Source organism: Castor canadensis, chromosome 13 (assembly GCF_047511655.1).
Source record: "Castor canadensis chromosome 13, mCasCan1.hap1v2, whole genome shotgun sequence".
In the NCBI taxonomy this organism is placed as follows: Eukaryota; Metazoa; Chordata; class Mammalia; order Rodentia; family Castoridae; genus Castor; species Castor canadensis.
This window is the reverse complement of record NC_133398.1, coordinates 14,857,071-14,875,013: the sequence shown is the minus strand read 5'-3', so window position 1 is coordinate 14,875,013 and position 17,943 is coordinate 14,857,071. Positions and strand designations below refer to the sequence as shown.

The window sequence follows — 17,943 nt, the reverse complement described above, 5'->3', positions numbered from 1 at the left end:
AGGTGGAATCTTAGTGTGGTTTTAATTTGCATTTCCTTTATTGCTAGAGATGGTGAGCATTTTTTCATGTGTTTTTTGGCCATTTGAATTTCTTCTTTTGAGAAAGTTCTGTTTAGTTCACTTGCCCATTTCTTTATTGGTTCATTAGTTTTGGGAGAATTTAGTTTTTTAAGTTCCCTATATATTCTGGTAATCAGTCCTTTGTCTGACATATAGTTGGCAAATATTTTCTCCCACTCTGTGGGTGTTCTCTTCAGTTTAGAGACCATTTCTTTTGATGAGCAGAAGCTTTTTAGCTTTATGAGGTCCCATTTATCTATGCTATCTCTTAGTTGCTGTGCTGCTGGGGTCCCGTTGAGAAAGTTCTTACCTATACCTACTAATTCCAGAGTATTTCCTACTCTTTCCTGTAACAACTTTAGAGTTTGGGGTCTGATATTAAGATCCTTGATCCATTTTGAGTTAATCTTGGTATAGGGTGATAAACATGGATCTAGTTTCAGTTTTTTGCAGACTGCTAACCAGTTTTCCCAGCAGTTTTTGTTGAAGAGGCTGCTATTTCTCCATCATATATTTTTAGCTCCTTTGTCAAAGACAAGCTGGTTATACTTGCGTGGCTTCATATCTGGGTCCTCTATTCTGTTCCACTGGCCTTCATGTCTGTTTTTGTGCCAGTACCATGCTGTTTTTATTGTTATTGCTTTGTAATATAGTTTGAAGTCAGGTATTGTGATACCTCCTGCATTGTTCTTTTGACTGAGTATTGCCTTGGCTATTCATGGCCTCTTGTGTTTCCATATAAATTTAACAGTAGATTTTTCAATCTCTTTAATGAATGTCATTGGAATTTTGATGGGAATTGCATTAAACATGTAGATTACTTTGGGGAGTATCAACATTTTTACTATGTTGATTCTACCAATCCATGAGCATAGGAGATCTCTCCACTTTTCTATAGTCTTCCTCAATCTCTTTCTTCAGAAGTGTATAGTTTTCCTTGTAGAGGTCTTTCACATCTTTTGCTAGGTTTACACCTAGGTATTTGATTTTTTTTGAGGCTATTGTAAATGGCCTAGTTTTCTTAGAGCTTTTATCATCAAATGATGTTGGATCTTATCAAAGGCTTTTTCTGCATCTATTGAGATGATCAAGTGGTTTTTGTCTTTGCTTCTGTTAATGTGGTTTATTACATTTATTGATTTTCGTATGTTGAACCACCCCTGCATCCCTGGGATGAAGCCTACTTGGTCGTGGTGAATAATCTTTTTGATGTGTTGTTGAATTCGGTTTGCCATTATTTTGTTGAGGATTTTTGTGTCAATGTTCATTAAGGAGATTGGCCTATAGTTCTCCTTTTTGGAGGTGTCTTTGCCTGGTTTTGGGATAAGTGTAATACTGGCTTCATAAAATGTTTGGCAGTTTTCCTTCCCTTTCTATTTCTTGGAACAGTTTAAGGAGGGTTGGTATCAGTTCTTCTTTAAAGGTCTGATAGAATTCAGCAGAGAATCCATCAGGTCCTGGACTTTTCTTTTTGGGGAAGACTCTTGATTGCTGCTTCAATTTCATTTTGTGTTATAGATCTATTCAGGTGATTAATTTCCTCTTGGTTCAGTTTTGGATGATCATATGTATCTAGAAATCTGTCCATTTCATTAAAATTTTCAAATTTATTTGAATAAAGTTTCTCAAAGTAGTCTCTGATGATTTCCTGGACTTCCATGGTGCTTGTTGTTATCTCCCCTTTTGCATTCCTAATTCTACTAATTTGGGTTTTTTTTCTCTCCTCATTTTAGTCAGGTTTGCCAGGGGTCTATCGATCTTGTTTATTTTTTCAAAGAACCAACTTTTTGTTTCATTAATTCTTTGTATGGTTTTTTTGGTTTCTATTTCGTTGATTTCAGCTCTTATTTTTATTATTTCTCTCCTATTTGTTTTGGGATTTGCTTGTTCTTGTTTTTCTAGGAGTTTGAGATGTATCATTAGGTCATTGATTTGGGATCTTTCAGTCTTTTTAATATATGCACTCATGGCTATAAACTTTCCTCTCAGGACTGCCTTAGCTGTGTCCCATAGGTTCCGTCCGGTAGGTTGTGTTTTCATTTTCATTGACTTCCAGGAACTTTTTAATTTCCTCTTTTATTTCATCGATTTGGAAATTAGCAAGCAGAAGGTGCTCAGAAAGCAGTATATCAGAGCAAAGGGGCGTGGTCTCACCTCCAGGATCGCTCTGTTCCTAAGGGAGGCTCTGTCTCTCTCAGGATGCTTTGCCACTCTTGAAGGGCTCTGTAAGACCTTCCCAGCCCTCTCTGTCCAAACTTGTTCACATAATTTGTCAGAAGACAGAACACAGTAAGCTTGGATGTAAGCCCTGACTTGACTATGTACTTTTTGTGTGGCCACAGACTATTCACTTCACCTGTCTGAGCCTCAGTAGACCCACCTGTGACAAGAGGAAAATACCATCACCTCAAATGCTCATTGTTTATTCAATGACTTAACTCTCACTGAGTTCCTATGATGTGCCAGACACCACGCTAGGAAATGAAGTTACAATGATGAACAAAATGCAGTCCCTGTTCTCAAGTGGTCCCCATCTAATCTGGGTGACAGTTAAGCTATCAGCCATCACCTGCAGTATCCAAACAGGAGCCACACGGACTTGAAAATGATTTGTCCAAGTGGAGAAGTGCTGTAAGTGTGAAATTCATACCAGATGACAAAGACTTAGTGTGATTAAAAAAGAATATAAAATATCTCATCAATAAGTTTTTCTATTAATTATAAGTTATAATGAAAGTATTAGGCTAAATAAAACATTATTAAATTCACCTGTTTCAGCTGGGGCTCTCGCTCAGTGGCAGAACACCTGCCGAGCATGTGGAAGGTCCTGGATTCAATAATCCCCAGCATCATACCCCCCACCACCAAAAAAATAGATCTTACATTGTATTTCTATCAGACAGTGCTAGTCAATGAAATTCAGTGAGGACAACAAGGGCTAGGATAAGGTCAGAGACAAGTGAAGGTGGCTGGAACAGTATAAAGGGCCCAGGTGAGGATAGGGAATGTCAGCGAAGGTTTCCTGGCAGTGCCACCTGAATTGAGAGATGGAAAATAATAGATGTTAATAAGGCAAAAGCCAGTGGGCAATCCCATCAGCAGGAACAGCAAGCACACAGGCCTGGCAGTAAGAAACAACATGGCAAGATCACCCCTAACGCAGAGCTTGGCACCAGGCAGAAGGCGGAGGGCTTAGGGAAAAGACAAGGCTGGGAAATTAGGAAGAGGCTGGAGAGGCTGGAGAGGCAGATGGGCCAGATAATGAAGGGCCGCAGAAGTTGTACTACAGAACTTCATCCTGAGGGTGGCAAGGAGTACCAAGGGTCTAAGTAGCTAAGAGATCAGTTAGCAGGATTGCATGAAGCACCTGGGTCCAGAAAAGGCAGGGAGAGAAGGCAAAAGCTATTTGCAGATCTGCTAAGTCAGACACTGAGCTAAACCCTTTTGGAGTCATTTTAATTCTTATGTCATCCCTGGGCTTTAAATCAACCCACTTTACAGATGATAACAACTGAGGCTCGCCAATTTTAAGTGGCTTGCCTGTGATCACAAGGTCATTTAATGGCAGAACTGGGATTGAACCCAGCTAGATCTCAGTCCCAAAGCCCAAGTGTCCCAAAGCGACCAACTGTCGCTGAGATAGAAGGAACTGTCTGTGGGAATGATAGTGGACTTTATCTATCGGCAATAAGAAGCATTAAAACATAAAGCAGCAAACTGTAAAGACAGATGTGATGTTAAAAGAAACTTTCAACCTTTAATATAAAGGGCTGTTAGAGGGTAAGGAGGAAGACAAGCCAATCCAGATGAGAAGCAATGGCAGTAAAACACAGAAAGGGACAGGAGAACTCCACATGATCCAACTAGATAGGGGGTGCAAAGGGCCTTGCTCTGTGTCTGATACCTAGTAGGTTCTCAACAGACAGAGTAACAAATTCCCAAGTTTGCCAGAGAGGACATTGATTGTGCAAGCTTGCTATCCAGGCACAAATATCAATTGTATCCATTTCACTCTTGAAAGCATTCTTGTTTGCACAATAAACAACATGGTAACCTTTCCATTAGGATCTGCTGGCTGAAAGCAGCACCTGTCCCTTACAGAACTGGACCAACACCACAGGTTCTAAGTCAGGGCTCTCCTCCTCTTCTTTCTGCACACAGTCCAACTAGAAACCCAGGACAACCAAAAGAACCCAGCCTGGAGCAGTCTAGGGCCCTGTCAAACCTACCAAAGGGAGACCCTGGCCTCACAAGCAATGAGGACTATAGCCATCACCTGGGGCAGGTCCATTGAGCAGCCCCGCTCAGCCACCATTCCCTGATATTACAGGTTGAACATCCCTAATCTGGAAATTCAAAAATCCAAACTGTTCCAAAATCCAAAACTTTTTCAATACCAACATAACAGTCACAAGTGGAAAATTCCACACCTGACCTCATATGATGGGTCAAAGTTAAAAGGAAGGCCCATTACAAATATTGTGTTAAATTACCTTCAGACTATGTATATAAGGTATATATGAAACATAAATGAATTTTATGTTTTAGACTCGGATCTTATCTCCAAGATGTATCATTTTATATATATAAATATACAAATATTCCAAAACTTCAAAATAATCCAAAATCCAAACATTTTTTGTTTCCAAGCATTTTGGATAGGGTATACTCAACCTGTAGTAATAATAACAATGACAATCATAAAATATACTATTATAAAATAGTATTTTTTTCAGCACTAAGTGCTGAAAAACTACTCTCACCTAGTGAATTGCTGGGCAGACACTGCTTTTTTAAATTCTCTTCCATTTCTATTGGGTTGACACTACATTTCCCATTTTACAGGTGGGAAAGCAGGTCAAGTCACTTTACCAAGTTCACCCAGGGGGTAAATTTACAGGGCTGGATTTCAATCCAATTCAACCACCTCTAAGAAAGACTATTAACCACTGCACTCCACTGCCCGTGTCCTGGGAGTCCATTCTGTGACCCCCATAAGCAAAGTCTCTACTTAACAACTATAATGAATGCAAACACCCAAACCAGAATGAGTAACCTGGAGCCCTCAAAGTCCCTATCCCCAGCAAGCCTCCACTCGTGGCATACTCCAAGCGGCCCCCATCCCTCGTCCCACTCTTTCAGAAAGCCCCTACCCTCTTCAAAAGTATGTGCCACAATACTAGGTTCGAGTATGCTGGAGATCACAACTCCGGACCCCAGTCAGTATCAGCAGGTGCCCCCTCCCTCGCAGAGACCCTCCCAGAAGGAATCCACCCCAAACATTGCCCCTGGCCAAGCACTCTTAAGAGCAAACTCCAAGGCCGCGTTAGGGAGAACCCCCATCAGTGGGCACCGTGGCCCAGTTACCGCGAACCCCCAAAACCCTGGCCCCACCTGCAGCCGCTGAGCGTCCCAGGGAGGGTGACGTCCTCTTCCAACACCGAGTCCATCATGGGCACGGAGGTGATGGTGGCATTGATGTCTGTGGCAGTGCGCCACTGGTTCCCCTAACTTTGCAACCGCCGGGTTCGGCAGGTCCCGCCCCCACCAATCCAGCTCTTGTTCGGACTCTGGCGGCGCCGCTGGAATTCAAACCGCAGCGGCCGCCATCTTTCCTGGCGCTTCTTCCTACGGAAGCGAGGCGGGGTCACCCAGGCGCGCGCAGTGAAGCCGACCTGCGGAGGCCAGAGCACGGGCAGGGAAGCGTGCGTGGGCGCCATCTTAACTAAGGGCAGAGCCTTTGCGCTTGGGCCTGCAAAAGTAAGGAAAGAAAGGCTAGCTGCCATGTTTTGTGAGGGCATTCAGGCCGATGCTAGGGTGAGCGCCATTTTTGTTAAGGGTAAAGACTGACCTTGGTCGGTTAATTTAAGCGGGAGATGGAGCTACAAATCCTCACCGCCACATCCTAACCCGGTGTTTGCTTCTTAAAATAATGACCTCCACCATTTGGGATCTATGCACTCAAAAGGCCTCCGCCTTGAGTTGAAGCTCAGATAATCGGGTTCTGCCTTCTTGTAGAAAAATCCTACCTGTGGAATCCCAATGCAAACAATAATTCACACGGTTTGACAGCTCGTCCCTGTGATCCAAGCTGCGATCCACACCCCCACTGCACCCTCTCACTTAGTGATCATTTGTTACCGTCAGTACTCAAATGCACCTGCTACTGGCAAACTGAGGCCCAGACAGCAGAAATGACTGAGCCAAAGTAATACACAGTAAGTTCACTGTCAACTGGAGCCATATTCGAGATCCCACAAACTAGATCTGAACTTTATGACAAAGGTTGTCTTTCCTAAAACACAGGACATCACCAAACACCTGGATCATTTTAGCCTTGCAATCAACTTCCCCTCAGGATCTCAGTGTTGCATCTTCCTCTACAGGTTCTTGAGATGAAAGTTACCTGAAAAGATGTATGGGCATCTACCTGTAGATGACTGCCCTGTAAACATGAACAAGTCCCCGTCAGCCTCAGTTTCCTCATTCTTCAACTAATTGGACAATTACTTTCCAAAAGAAATCTTCTCTAATGTGCTAATCTAAATCAAGTAGCTTTTGGTATTCTAAGCAACCCGTATTTTTCCTTGGTAGCATTTAACCCATTTTGCAACTATATATTTCTGTGTTTTTTAAGATCTTCCTTTTGAACTGGACTGGAAGCTCCATGAGGGCAGGGACTGTCTCCTGAACTATTCACTGCTCTATCCTCTATGCCTAGCACTGTGCCTGCTACCCAATGGATGTTTGAAAGTACATGTTAGGGCTGGCAGAGTGGCTCAGAGGTAGAGCGACTGCTTAGCAAGCGTGAGGCCCTGAGTTCAAACCCCAGAACCACCAAAAAATAAAAATAAAAAAGTAAATGTTAAACAAATGAAGGATTCAATCAATCTGGAAATGGGGCTAGTACCTGTCCTGCAAGGTCTTTGTGAGGATGGCCTAAGATAGCTTGAGGAACTCTGTCAACAGTAATTTCATACATCTCCATATTCATTCTCTCTTTGTTCCCAAGCTGGAAAGTGTCATAGTTGGGATTTAAATCTACTCCCACAGAATTCCAATGCCTTTACTGTTTTATACAGCTCATCTTCCTCACTTGTTTGGTTCTCTCCACCTTAGAATTCAGTATTAAGATATGAGGTCCACATCCACAAAATATAGTGTTTAAGTGATTTATTCACCAGTTTGTACTCTTTAGGTAACTGCTTCAAGGTGGCTAAGTAGTGAACCTTTGTGTGGGCAGTATGATTGCAGAATTGGAAGTCTGGATGCCTGGATTACCACTTCAACTTGTTCTGTTAACCAGTCTCTTCCCATGTATAAAATGGAGTGGACAATGTCAAGCTCATATAGTGACTTTATCTAATTAGATACTTCGGAAACTATAAAGAAGAAAGAACCTATAAGATGTTCTAATTGGGATTAATCAGCAAAACTATGTTTCTAAACTATGTGCTAAACCCTTAGTGAATCTGGAAACTGAAAATAGACTCAATTGCACAAAAGAAAGTCTATTTAGGAAGTTGTTTTCCTGCTATAGCACTGGTTTCATGGTTAGGGACAGAGAGGCCTTTGCCTTGTCTGTCTCACTCTGTTTTTTCTTCCTGCCAAGCCTGGATATGACATCACTGCCACCAGCTGTTTGGACTATCTGGACGCATATCCTTGACAACAGCCATCCATCCACAAAGCTGGCATTATTTTTTTTTCTTGAACAAGGTCACACTGAATGGCTGGAAGTTGCTTGCATCCAGATGTTTTTCATTTGGGTGGAACTCTTCTGAAGTTTTAGTAGCTCAAGACAGTTGAACTGCCATTCCTAACAGCAATAACTTTTTAAAGATCAATACATTCACCTTGCCACTTATAACATTCCATTTCTCCTTGTGACCATGTAAAGTACATTGTCCTGACTCCTCATCCTAGGATGGGAAATGCTGTAGTTTGAATCTGAAGTGACTTGAAAGACTCATGTGTCAAAGATTTGGTTCCCATCCCATGGTGCTGTTGAGAGATAGAGGAACCTTTAAGAGATAAGGAACCTTCAAGAGAAAGCTGGGCCACTGGCTGCTTGCTCTTGAATATTAGGACCCGAGTCCCATCTCTCTCTCTCTCTCTCTCTCTCTCTCTCTCTCTCTCTCTCTCTCTCTCTTCTGGTTGCCCTGAGGTCAGCAGCTCCTCCACCACTTGCTCCCATATCAGGCCCAGTAACCATGGACTGAAACCATGAGCCAAACATTTCCTCCTTATAAGTTGATTATCACTGGTATTTTCTCACAGTGACAGGCACTCCATCAGCCCTTTTTTGTGATGGGTTTTTTTGAGATAGGTCTGGTGAACTACTTGCCAAGGCTGGCTCTGAACTGCAATCTTCCTGATTTCTGCCTCCTGAATAGTTAGGATTACAGGCATAAGCCACTGGTGCCCAGCTCATTACAGCTCTTTTAAAGGGCTCCTGCTGAAACCTACATATAGTATCCAGGAGTTGAACCACCACTGTTAAGTAAAATATAACATTACTTCACATTTAGTAAGCATTCATCAACTGAGAGAAGGGAGAAGAGGCCGGGGACCCTGCCCATCCTGGGATTGTACATTTACTCAGACAAACAAACAGTCCTTCAGAAATCTAAGTGGGAAGTCAGACCCATGGGCAGAAGCTGACTAAACAAGGAAACTAGGATATGGAGGCAGGGAAAAGGTTTACCAAGGACCACATTTCTTTCTCTCCTTTTTTCTTAGCTTTTCATTTAGAAATAATTTCATACGCAGAATAACAGTTACAAAAATAGTACAAAGAGGCTGGACATGAGTCACACACCTGTAATCTTAGCTTGAAAGGTTGAGGCAGGAGGATCATGAGTTTGAGGCCAGCCTGGGCTACGTAGTGAGACCCTGACTTAAAACAAACAAGAAATAGTACAAATAATTCCTCATATAACCCTAATCCAGCTTCCTAAGAAATTGTTTTGGCTGCACTGGTGTTTGAACCCGGGGCTGTGGGCTTGCTAGGCAAGCACTGTACCACTTGAGCCATGCCTCCAGCCCTTTGGACTTAGGTTACTTTTCACAAAAGGTCTTGCTTTTTGCCTGGGATGACAACTGTGCACCACAATGCCTGGTTTGCTTTGTTAAGATGAGGGTCTCACTAACTTTTTGCCTGAGGTGGCCTCAAAACACAATCCTCCTGATCTCTGCCTCCTGAGTAGCTGGGATTAGCTTCCAAAAATATTAACATCTTACACAACCTTACCACAGTTGTCAAAAATAAGTTATACCAATACCATACTATTTCCTACAGATCACTTTTGAATTTAATCAGTTTTCTCATTGATTTCCTTTTACTGGTCTGGGATCAATCCAGGATTCCACATTGCCTTTAGTTGTCACATCTCCTTCCTCTCCTCCAACTGCTGACAGTTCTGTCTTTGTCTTTCATGGAATTGGCACTTGCTAAATGTTCAAGCCAAGTATTTGATTGAATGACCCTTAATTTATGCTCCTGTGATGTTTCTTCCTGATTAAATTCAGGCTATGCACATGATCAAACACTGTAAAAATGATGCTATGCCCTTCTCAGGGTGCAGATTGGAGGCACATGACATTGATACATCTCATTGATCGATGTCATAAACTCTGATCTCCTGGCCAAGGTGTTTTATGCCAAGTTTCTCTATAATAAAATTACATTTTTCTTTTGTAATTAATAAGAATCTTGTAGTGAGATATTTCATACTATGTATTCTGTTTTTCATACTTTCACTCACTAATTTTATCATCCTTGGATAATTCTTGCCAAAACAATCATTATTATAGTGGTGTTTGCCAATGGGTAATTTTCTATTTTTATCAGTCCTTCTATATTATGAACTATTTATATATAGTTCTACTATACTATATATAAATATTTATATATCTACTATATAAAAATATCTACTATATATAAATATGTTATAAAAATATAAATATATTAAATATCTACTATATATAAACACAAATCTACTATATATAAATATTTTATATAGTTCTAGTATAAGGAAGAGCTTTCTCTTCTTCCCCAATTAAGCATTTATTCAATTTATTTACATCAGTATGGACTTGTGGGTATTTGTTTTATTTTCTGTATTATAATTCATTACTATTATTATTTACCTTGTTGCTCAAATTGTCCTAGATTTGGCCAAGTTGCTCTTCTAACACATGGCTCTGTCAACATTCAAACCCAGGTCTGTCTGGTCCCAAGAACACCAGTATTTCCAGAACACCAATTTACTCTCTTCCTGTCAAGAACTGTTCCTAACCAACCCTCAATAGCAGCAGTCCATGTTAGGGGCTGCTACCAATTAGTACCCCAGTCTTCTTCAATGCTGGTCATCAAGCCAGTGGTGTTGCCCCCACATCTAGCCCAAGACTATGCATGTGGTAGATGTCCAATGCTAGTCAGTCACATTCACTCCAAGCCTGACTTTTTCTCAATGTGAGAAGAGGATGAGTGTAATTCATGGTAATCTATTATAAATTTGAAAAGAACTAAAAGAGAGGAGTTCAAAGACACCAAACTTAAAGAAATAAGGAGCTGGAAATGCTAATTTCCCTGATTTGATCGGTACACATGGCACACATGTGTTGAACTATCATAAGTATATACAATTATTATGTGGTAATTATAAAGAAAATTAAAAGATGAGGAGCATAAAAAATACTTAATATCAAGAGAGTAGAATGTAGATTATTGGGCTGAGAAGAATAATATACAATCAATACAATATGACCTTCAAATTGCCAGTTCAACTTTCTGGGCCTATTTTCTGCATACTGAAAACGTTAGTTCACGTTAAGCCTCGTCAGTTCTGATGTTCCGTAAATAGCTGGATTAGCTACATGTATTGAACTCTTGTTATGTGCTGGGCACTGTACTAAGTACATTCAATTCCCACAATAACCTCGTGAAATAAGGCATAATTATGTTCCATTTTATAGTTTATAAAACTGAAGTTCAGAGAGGAGAAGAATTTGCCTGGCCATTGAAAGAGAGCAGAACATGCCATCTTAAATACGCTGCTTTGGCATAAAGATTATTTTGAGCTGAAGACAACTGAGAATAAGCAAGATACAGGAGGAATTCTCTGCCTTTGCTTTTTCTGCCTACAAGCAAGGTATCTATGTCCATTTGTGAAGATGTCACCCTCTCCATTAGTATCCCCCATGAGATCCCTAGTCACTTCCCCAGGATGTATCATCCCCTAAAGTCCAAACCCCCTTGCTTTTGTCAAAGCAGCATATAAGCCCCTAAATTTAACCATTTCTTTGAGTTTTATTTCTTTTCTGTGAACTCCTGTGCACATAACTATTAATAAACATTGTATGCCTTTTCTTCTGTTAATCTGTCTTTTGCTAGTTTAATTCATCGAACCCCCCCCCCATACCTAAGAGGGTAGAGAAAAAGGTTTTCTCCCTGACACCATATAAGCAGCTAAGTAGTAGAGCTGGGATTTGAACCTGAATTTCATTCTAAAGCCCATGTTCTTAATTGCTGAGGCACAGTGCCTTTCACTGAATTCCTGGGATCCCTGCCCTGAAGAAGCTGGTTTAAGTGTACATCAGTAATTATAAAGCAGAGTGAAACATTTTAAATACTTTGTGGATATGATAAAAACAAGATTCCATGGGTACACAGAGAAAAGATTGAGTCAGTCTGATCAAGGAGTTGGGGAAAGATTATCAGTTAAGATTTATGCCCTGGAAAAGCAGGAAAGAAACCTACATGCAACATACATACATTACAGTCTCCCTTTTCGAAGCCCATAGACATAAAATAATAACCCTATTTGGTGCACACTTTTTACAAAGTTGGTGTCTTATGTTGGGTCTGGGAACTTAAAGGACAGATGGGTGAGTATCCCATCCCCCATGGAGAGCACCGTGAGCCCTGTACCCTGAGAAGGAGTTATAAATCTGCATTCCTGCACCCTGAGGAGATACATGGTCTCATACATCTGCCACAGGGATGATAAAGAGAATGCTCTCAAGGTTGGTTTCCCGAATAAGTGGCAAACAGACTAGTTCATCGAAGAGAGCCCACATGCGTGCGAATCCACCGCCAATGAAAAAAACCCACCTAACCCTTACCCTAACCCAGAGTTAAAGCGTCCATAAAAGAGCCCCGGCCTTCACCTAAGCAGGGAGCCACCGGTTTCCAGGCTCTGCTGCACTGCTCTAGCTGTAGCCTTCCCTTTCTCTCTAATAAATTCTACTTTGTGTACCAGCCTTGTCTCACAAATCAATCAGCTGCCTCACGAGCCCATTCTCTGGCCTGTGAAGGCAAGAACCCTCGACACTGGCCACATTTCACACTGGCATGTAACACTTATTATTTATCTCCTGAGGCTCCCTCACAACAGTTACAAGTTGCTTGTTATTCTTTTATGAGTAAGGAAATTGAGGTTCCGAGACATAAACCAATTTTCCCAAAGTGACACAGTGACAAAAGACAGAGAAAAGAACTTAGACTTCAATTTCCTGATTCCCAAAAGGTGACACTCCTGAACTTTTTGAAACTTACAGAAGGCATGGACACATTGCAAGCCAAGAACTTGCTGCCTAAATTGATGCTCAGTACCACAGCCAATGCTCTGGGCATCTAAGCCCAGAGAGGGCTATAAGAGAGCCAAAGGCTACTGGAAGAACTGTCCTAAAATGCCAGAGAGCCTTCCAAACATCATCCCTAGCCATACATTTGAATATGTAAAACATAATAGCTCTAGGCAAAGGATAATTGAATTAATCAATTATCTGAACAGATTAAAGAAAGCACCTAAAGATTTAGGAGTTGAAGCAGGGGTGGTAAATTTTGCTTCTCTCTAGCATGCAGTGAATTCACATCAAAGAATAGGTCAGGGCCTCCAGAAGACTGCAGTACTTCCTTCCCCAAAGGGTGATCTCCAGGCTTCTTTGCCTTGACATATGCCCTCTTCTCTGTCTGGCACAGCTCCAGGTACACTGCACAGGTTTGACCCCGAACGACTACATGGAGCCAAAGGCAGAGTGGAGACTAAAGTTCAGTTTACGCTGCTCTGCTTGACAAGCCATGAGTTTACTGCAAAGAAAGGATGCCTTTTCTAACTCACCGGAGGAATAGTGTGTGCAAGTAGTTCTTACAGTCTAGCATACCTTTCCTTCCCCTTCCCTGACTAATTCCTAGAGTCCTTCCAACCAGGTTTTTTTGTTTGTTTGGTGCTAGGGGCTGAAGCTAGGGCCTCACATATACTAAGCCTGTGCTCTACTACTGAGCTACACTCCCAACCCCCAACCACAATTTAAAAGAAAGTTTTGGGACCCAGTCTGGTAGATGCCCCATTTCCAGACTCCCAAATCACCCTGACCTTCTTTTTTTTTCTCCTTTTCTTCCTCCTCTTTTTCCTCCTCTTCCTTCTCCTTCTTCTTTTTGAGATGGTCTCACTATTTAGTACAGGTTGGCTTGGAATTTGAGATCCTTCTGTCTCAGCCTTCCCAGTCTTGGGATTACAAACATATGCCACCACATCCAGTTTATTGTCATTGTGACACTTTGCTCCTTAATTGACTGTTAATTTGGCTATCTCTCCTACCATACTGTGAGCTCCTTGAGACTACGATTTTACTTTAAATCAATTTTATTGATAGAATTTACATACAATAAAATGCACACACTGAGTTTGGGCAAACATACACACCCATGTAGCCATTTCCACAATTAAGATATACAACTGTGCTCCACACTAGAATTTTCTAGGAAGACAGAACTGTTCTAAATTTGTGGTATCCAAGAGAGTACCCATTAGCCACATGTTGATAACTGGACCATGGGAACATGGCTATTTTTTTTAGCTCATTTAAATTTAAATAGCCATAACAATAGGCTAGTGACCACGGTATTAGCACAGTTATAAAACATTTTCCTCATCCTAAAATGTCCCTAAAGGATCCAGTTGAAGTCTTTCTCCCTTCTACCTCAACAAATTACTGTCATGCTTTCTGTAGGTTTGTGTTTCCTCCAGTTTCATGTAGCTGGGGTCATTCGGTGTCCACCCTTGTGTCTGGCTTCTATGGGAAGCAGGATCTACCTTTGATTCTGCATCCTGGGTCTTTTATAGTGCCTTACAAATAACATGTGTTCAATAAATGTTGGTGAAAGGGTGAATTAATAAGTCTCAACCATAAGTAATGATCTTACCAGCAAATACTCTTTTTTTCCCAACTAATTTGAATACAAGAATGAAAAAGGACTTCATAGGGAAAATGTAATTATTGGATAAACCAGTAGAAAAAACTGAGTTCCAAAGGGACTCAGTGGCCTGCCCCATTCACTATAAACTCAACAGAGTGTCTGTTGAGGCCCTAAATGTGCAGACGCGCAAACCTCTGCTCTCCTCACTTCATAATCCCCGCTCCCCCCACCCCAACACACACATTTCCCACAGGCCAACATGACAAATCCCATGGATCTCAGTGGGACCACAGAACGCACTGCTAGTTAAGCCTCTTGGCACCAGACTACCCGCGGAAAACACAGAAATAGTGGCTATTCAACCCAAGAAAGTATCTCATTTCATTCCAAATATACCCAAAACCTAGGAATGGCCTTACTCCAATGTTGGGCTGTTGTAGACTAACTTTCTATTCAGAAAACAAGCCAATGATGCCTGACCCAATTCTCTACTCACTAGAGGTAGAGTAACACGGCATTTAAATAATGGGGGAGAGGAAGGGATTATCACTGCAGGCCTTTCTGTGCCTGGATGCTTCACCTATTCAGGTTAACTGTAATCCTAAAAGGTACCGTGAGAAGACTAGAAGGACTAAGCATGGTTCCGTTGACTTGCTCAGGATCCTCTAGCAGTAAGGCCTGCTCTGGAAGCCATGTTTCCATGCTCCAAAAGCAGATGTTCCTTGTATGCAACCCACTATTTTTTAGAACCTAGGAAAAGAGATTTCCTGTTGTCATTTCAGTACTTTTTAATACATTGCTTAAAAATGCATTCTTTTTTTTTTTTCATTTTTCTTTTATTATTCATATGTGCATACAAGGCTTGGTTTATTTCTCCCCCCTGCCCCCACCCCCTCCCTTACCACCCACTCCACCCCCTCCCGCTCCCCCCCTCAATACCCAGCAGAAACTATTTTGCCCTTATCTCTAATTTTGTTGTAGAGAGAGTATAAGCAATAATAGGAAGGAACAAGGGGTTTTGCTGGTTGAGATAAGGATAGCTATACAGGGCATTGACTCACATTGATTTCCTGTGCGTGGGTGTTACCTTCTAGGTTAATTCTTTTTGATCTAACCTTTTCTCTAGTTCCTGGTCCCCTTTTCCTATTGGCCTCAGTTGCTTTAAGCTATCTGCTTTAGTTTCTCTGCATTAAGGGCAACAAATGCTAGCTAGTTTTTTAGGTGTCTTACCTATCCTCACCCCTCCCTTGTGTGCTCTCGCTTTTATCATGTGCATTCTTAATACATTGTGGGTTGCCAAGATTATAACTAAGTTGATGTCAATTTCTAATACCGCCTTATTAACTTAAATTTTCTGATATCTTTCTACTTACTTTTTGGTATACTTAACCGATACTTTAACCTTTAATTTAAAGGTTTAGTGACCTCTATCTTTTAATACAAAAAAGCAAAATACAGGTTTTAAGTAAATAAACTTGTTTGGTTTTTTTTAATCCCAGAACAGCACCAGTTAACATTACTACCTTTTCGTTTTAATGGAAGGAAATTCAAAATGTAACTCCTGCTGAACACTGATTTTTTTCTTTCTTTTTTTTTTTTTCTTTTAGTGTAAAGGCCTCTCCATCTCCTTTAGGGATTAATGGCCCAGTGGTGTCTATACAATTTGCTTAATTACCCCAAATTATTATCTCAACTAAAGCAGAATCTTAATAGACAATCCTTAATGTCTTTATCTTTGTCCAAAGGAACCTCAAAAAAAATAGCTTCTTTAAATGAGCCTGGATGTGCCCCTAGCCATAGTGATTAAAGACAACATGGCTCATTTAGAAACTGTTTGGGGGAAATTAAAAAACTGAGATGTAGCCTGTTGGTTCTGCAAGCTATTGAAAATCAAGACAAGAAGGGGAGGGAAAGCAAAGCATCGGTATTTCAGACAAAGTCTGCTTCCTGCCCACTGAGCATGAGCATAATGAGCAAGGCTCTGCAGTCCAGGAAGTGGGGGAATGAGCCTTGTCAGCACCATTCCACTGGAGGGAGTTCTGCACTGTGTTCCCAGGGTCACTCCCAAACATTCCTACTAACAAGTGACTTGCTGCTTCCCAAAATAACAGTCTGTTTGGTTTTTGGTTTAAGCTTGCACCAATTCCAAGCCTACAGAGTGCAGCATATGTGTACATCTTACCATCTTTGCCCATCATTCACTTATTAAAATTTATTGAGCTTTGGGAGAGGAGGGTGTGAAGGCCAGGGGTTGGTAATAAGAATACAAAGATGAAGACAGCCTTGGCCCTCAGGTTGAACATGGAATCTATTTACTTACTCCTTAAATTTTTAAATTCTATTTATTTTTGAGACAAGGTCTCACTATGTATCCCAGGCCAGCATGGAACTCACTGTATAGTCCAGGCTGGTCTCAAACTTGCCATCCTTCTGACTTAGCCTTCCTAGTGCTAAGTGGTACAGGTGTACCACCATAACTGGCTCCATGGATAATCTATTCACAGAAAAAAAAAGCAGGGGAATCTCTGTTTCTCTCTACCCTCACTTACTTCATTTCTGACACCAACTATGTATGGTTTCCACATCAAGCAATTCCCTAATTCTCTGTGGATACAAACTGGGTAGCATCAGATCTCACAGGTTCAGGGCACAGGCCCATAAGACTGCTCCACTTTAAATGTCAATCAAAAAACCAGGCCAACTGTACTTCTGACTGACTGGCTATAAATCAAGAATTCCAACAACTGCTTTCTCTGGTTTGGTAATTTGCTAGAATGGATTACAGAATTTGGATAATACTTATGCTTACCTGTGGATTATAAAGGCTACAGATCAGAAATAGCCAGGTGGAAGAGATGCAAGGAGTGATGGCAGGGCTTCCACGCCTTTTCTTGGGGTACCACCCTCCCAGAACTTCCATGTGTTCACTAATGTGGAATCTCTCCAAATCCCACCAGTACAGGTTTTTGTGGAGGCTGCATTGGGTAAGCATGATGAAGTCACTGGCCACTGCTGATTAAGCCCAGTCTTAGCTCTTCTACCCTCCCCAGAGAGTAGGCTAAAAGTTTCAACTCTCTAATCATGTGACTGGTTCTGTTGGCGACCCTACTTCCATCTTTAGGGATGTTCTAAAGTCGCTTCATAAACTCAGGTGTGGTTGACAAGGGCTTGTTATGGATAATAAAAGGTGTTTCTTTTACCTTGATTACTGAAGGGCAGACTGCTGGAGGTCCACATATTCCCAAAAGATGTCAATTAGCCAGGGAGAAAACCGCCCCTTCTCCTTTCCAAGAAACATCTGTTTGCACCAGGGAGACACTTCTTCGACATCTGTCCACGCCAAAATCTCCACCCTTAGCAATAAAAAAAGCTATAAAACCCAATTTCCAACCTGACCCAGAGGAACACCGGTTTCTGGATCCTGCTGCATGATCCCATGCAGCCTTTCCTTTCTCTTTTCTACAAATAAAACTTCTCTGACCTTTGCTGCTTGAGTCTGCCTTTGATTTCCATCTAAGAGGGGAACAAGGACCCTCACCACCCAGGCTCCCCTGCGTATAATCTTGGTGACCACGAAAGGACACTTCTTCACCTGAGGTTGGTTCAGTTTGCACCAAACTGGAATGGACTGCCTAGAAAATGGCCATGATCGTCCAGCACTCCAATGGAGGCCATCC

General features: G+C 41.5%; 1 protein-coding gene across 10 annotated transcripts in view; it reads right to left on the bottom strand.

Annotated features, from left to right (window-relative positions):
* Cdk5rap2 (CDK5 regulatory subunit associated protein 2) overlaps positions 1-5,710 on the bottom strand; it is a 215,737-nt gene extending 210,027 nt beyond the window's left edge. For all 10 annotated transcript variants that reach the window (XM_074051141.1, XM_074051145.1, XM_074051151.1 and 7 more), the window contains exon 1: positions 5,455-5,710. In XM_074051141.1, the coding sequence (XP_073907242.1) occupies positions 5,455-5,513 (59 nt within the window). In that variant the 5' untranslated portion in view covers positions 5,514-5,710. The remainder of the gene's footprint in view (positions 1-5,454) is intronic.
* Between the last annotated feature and the right edge of the window lie 12,233 nt (positions 5,711-17,943).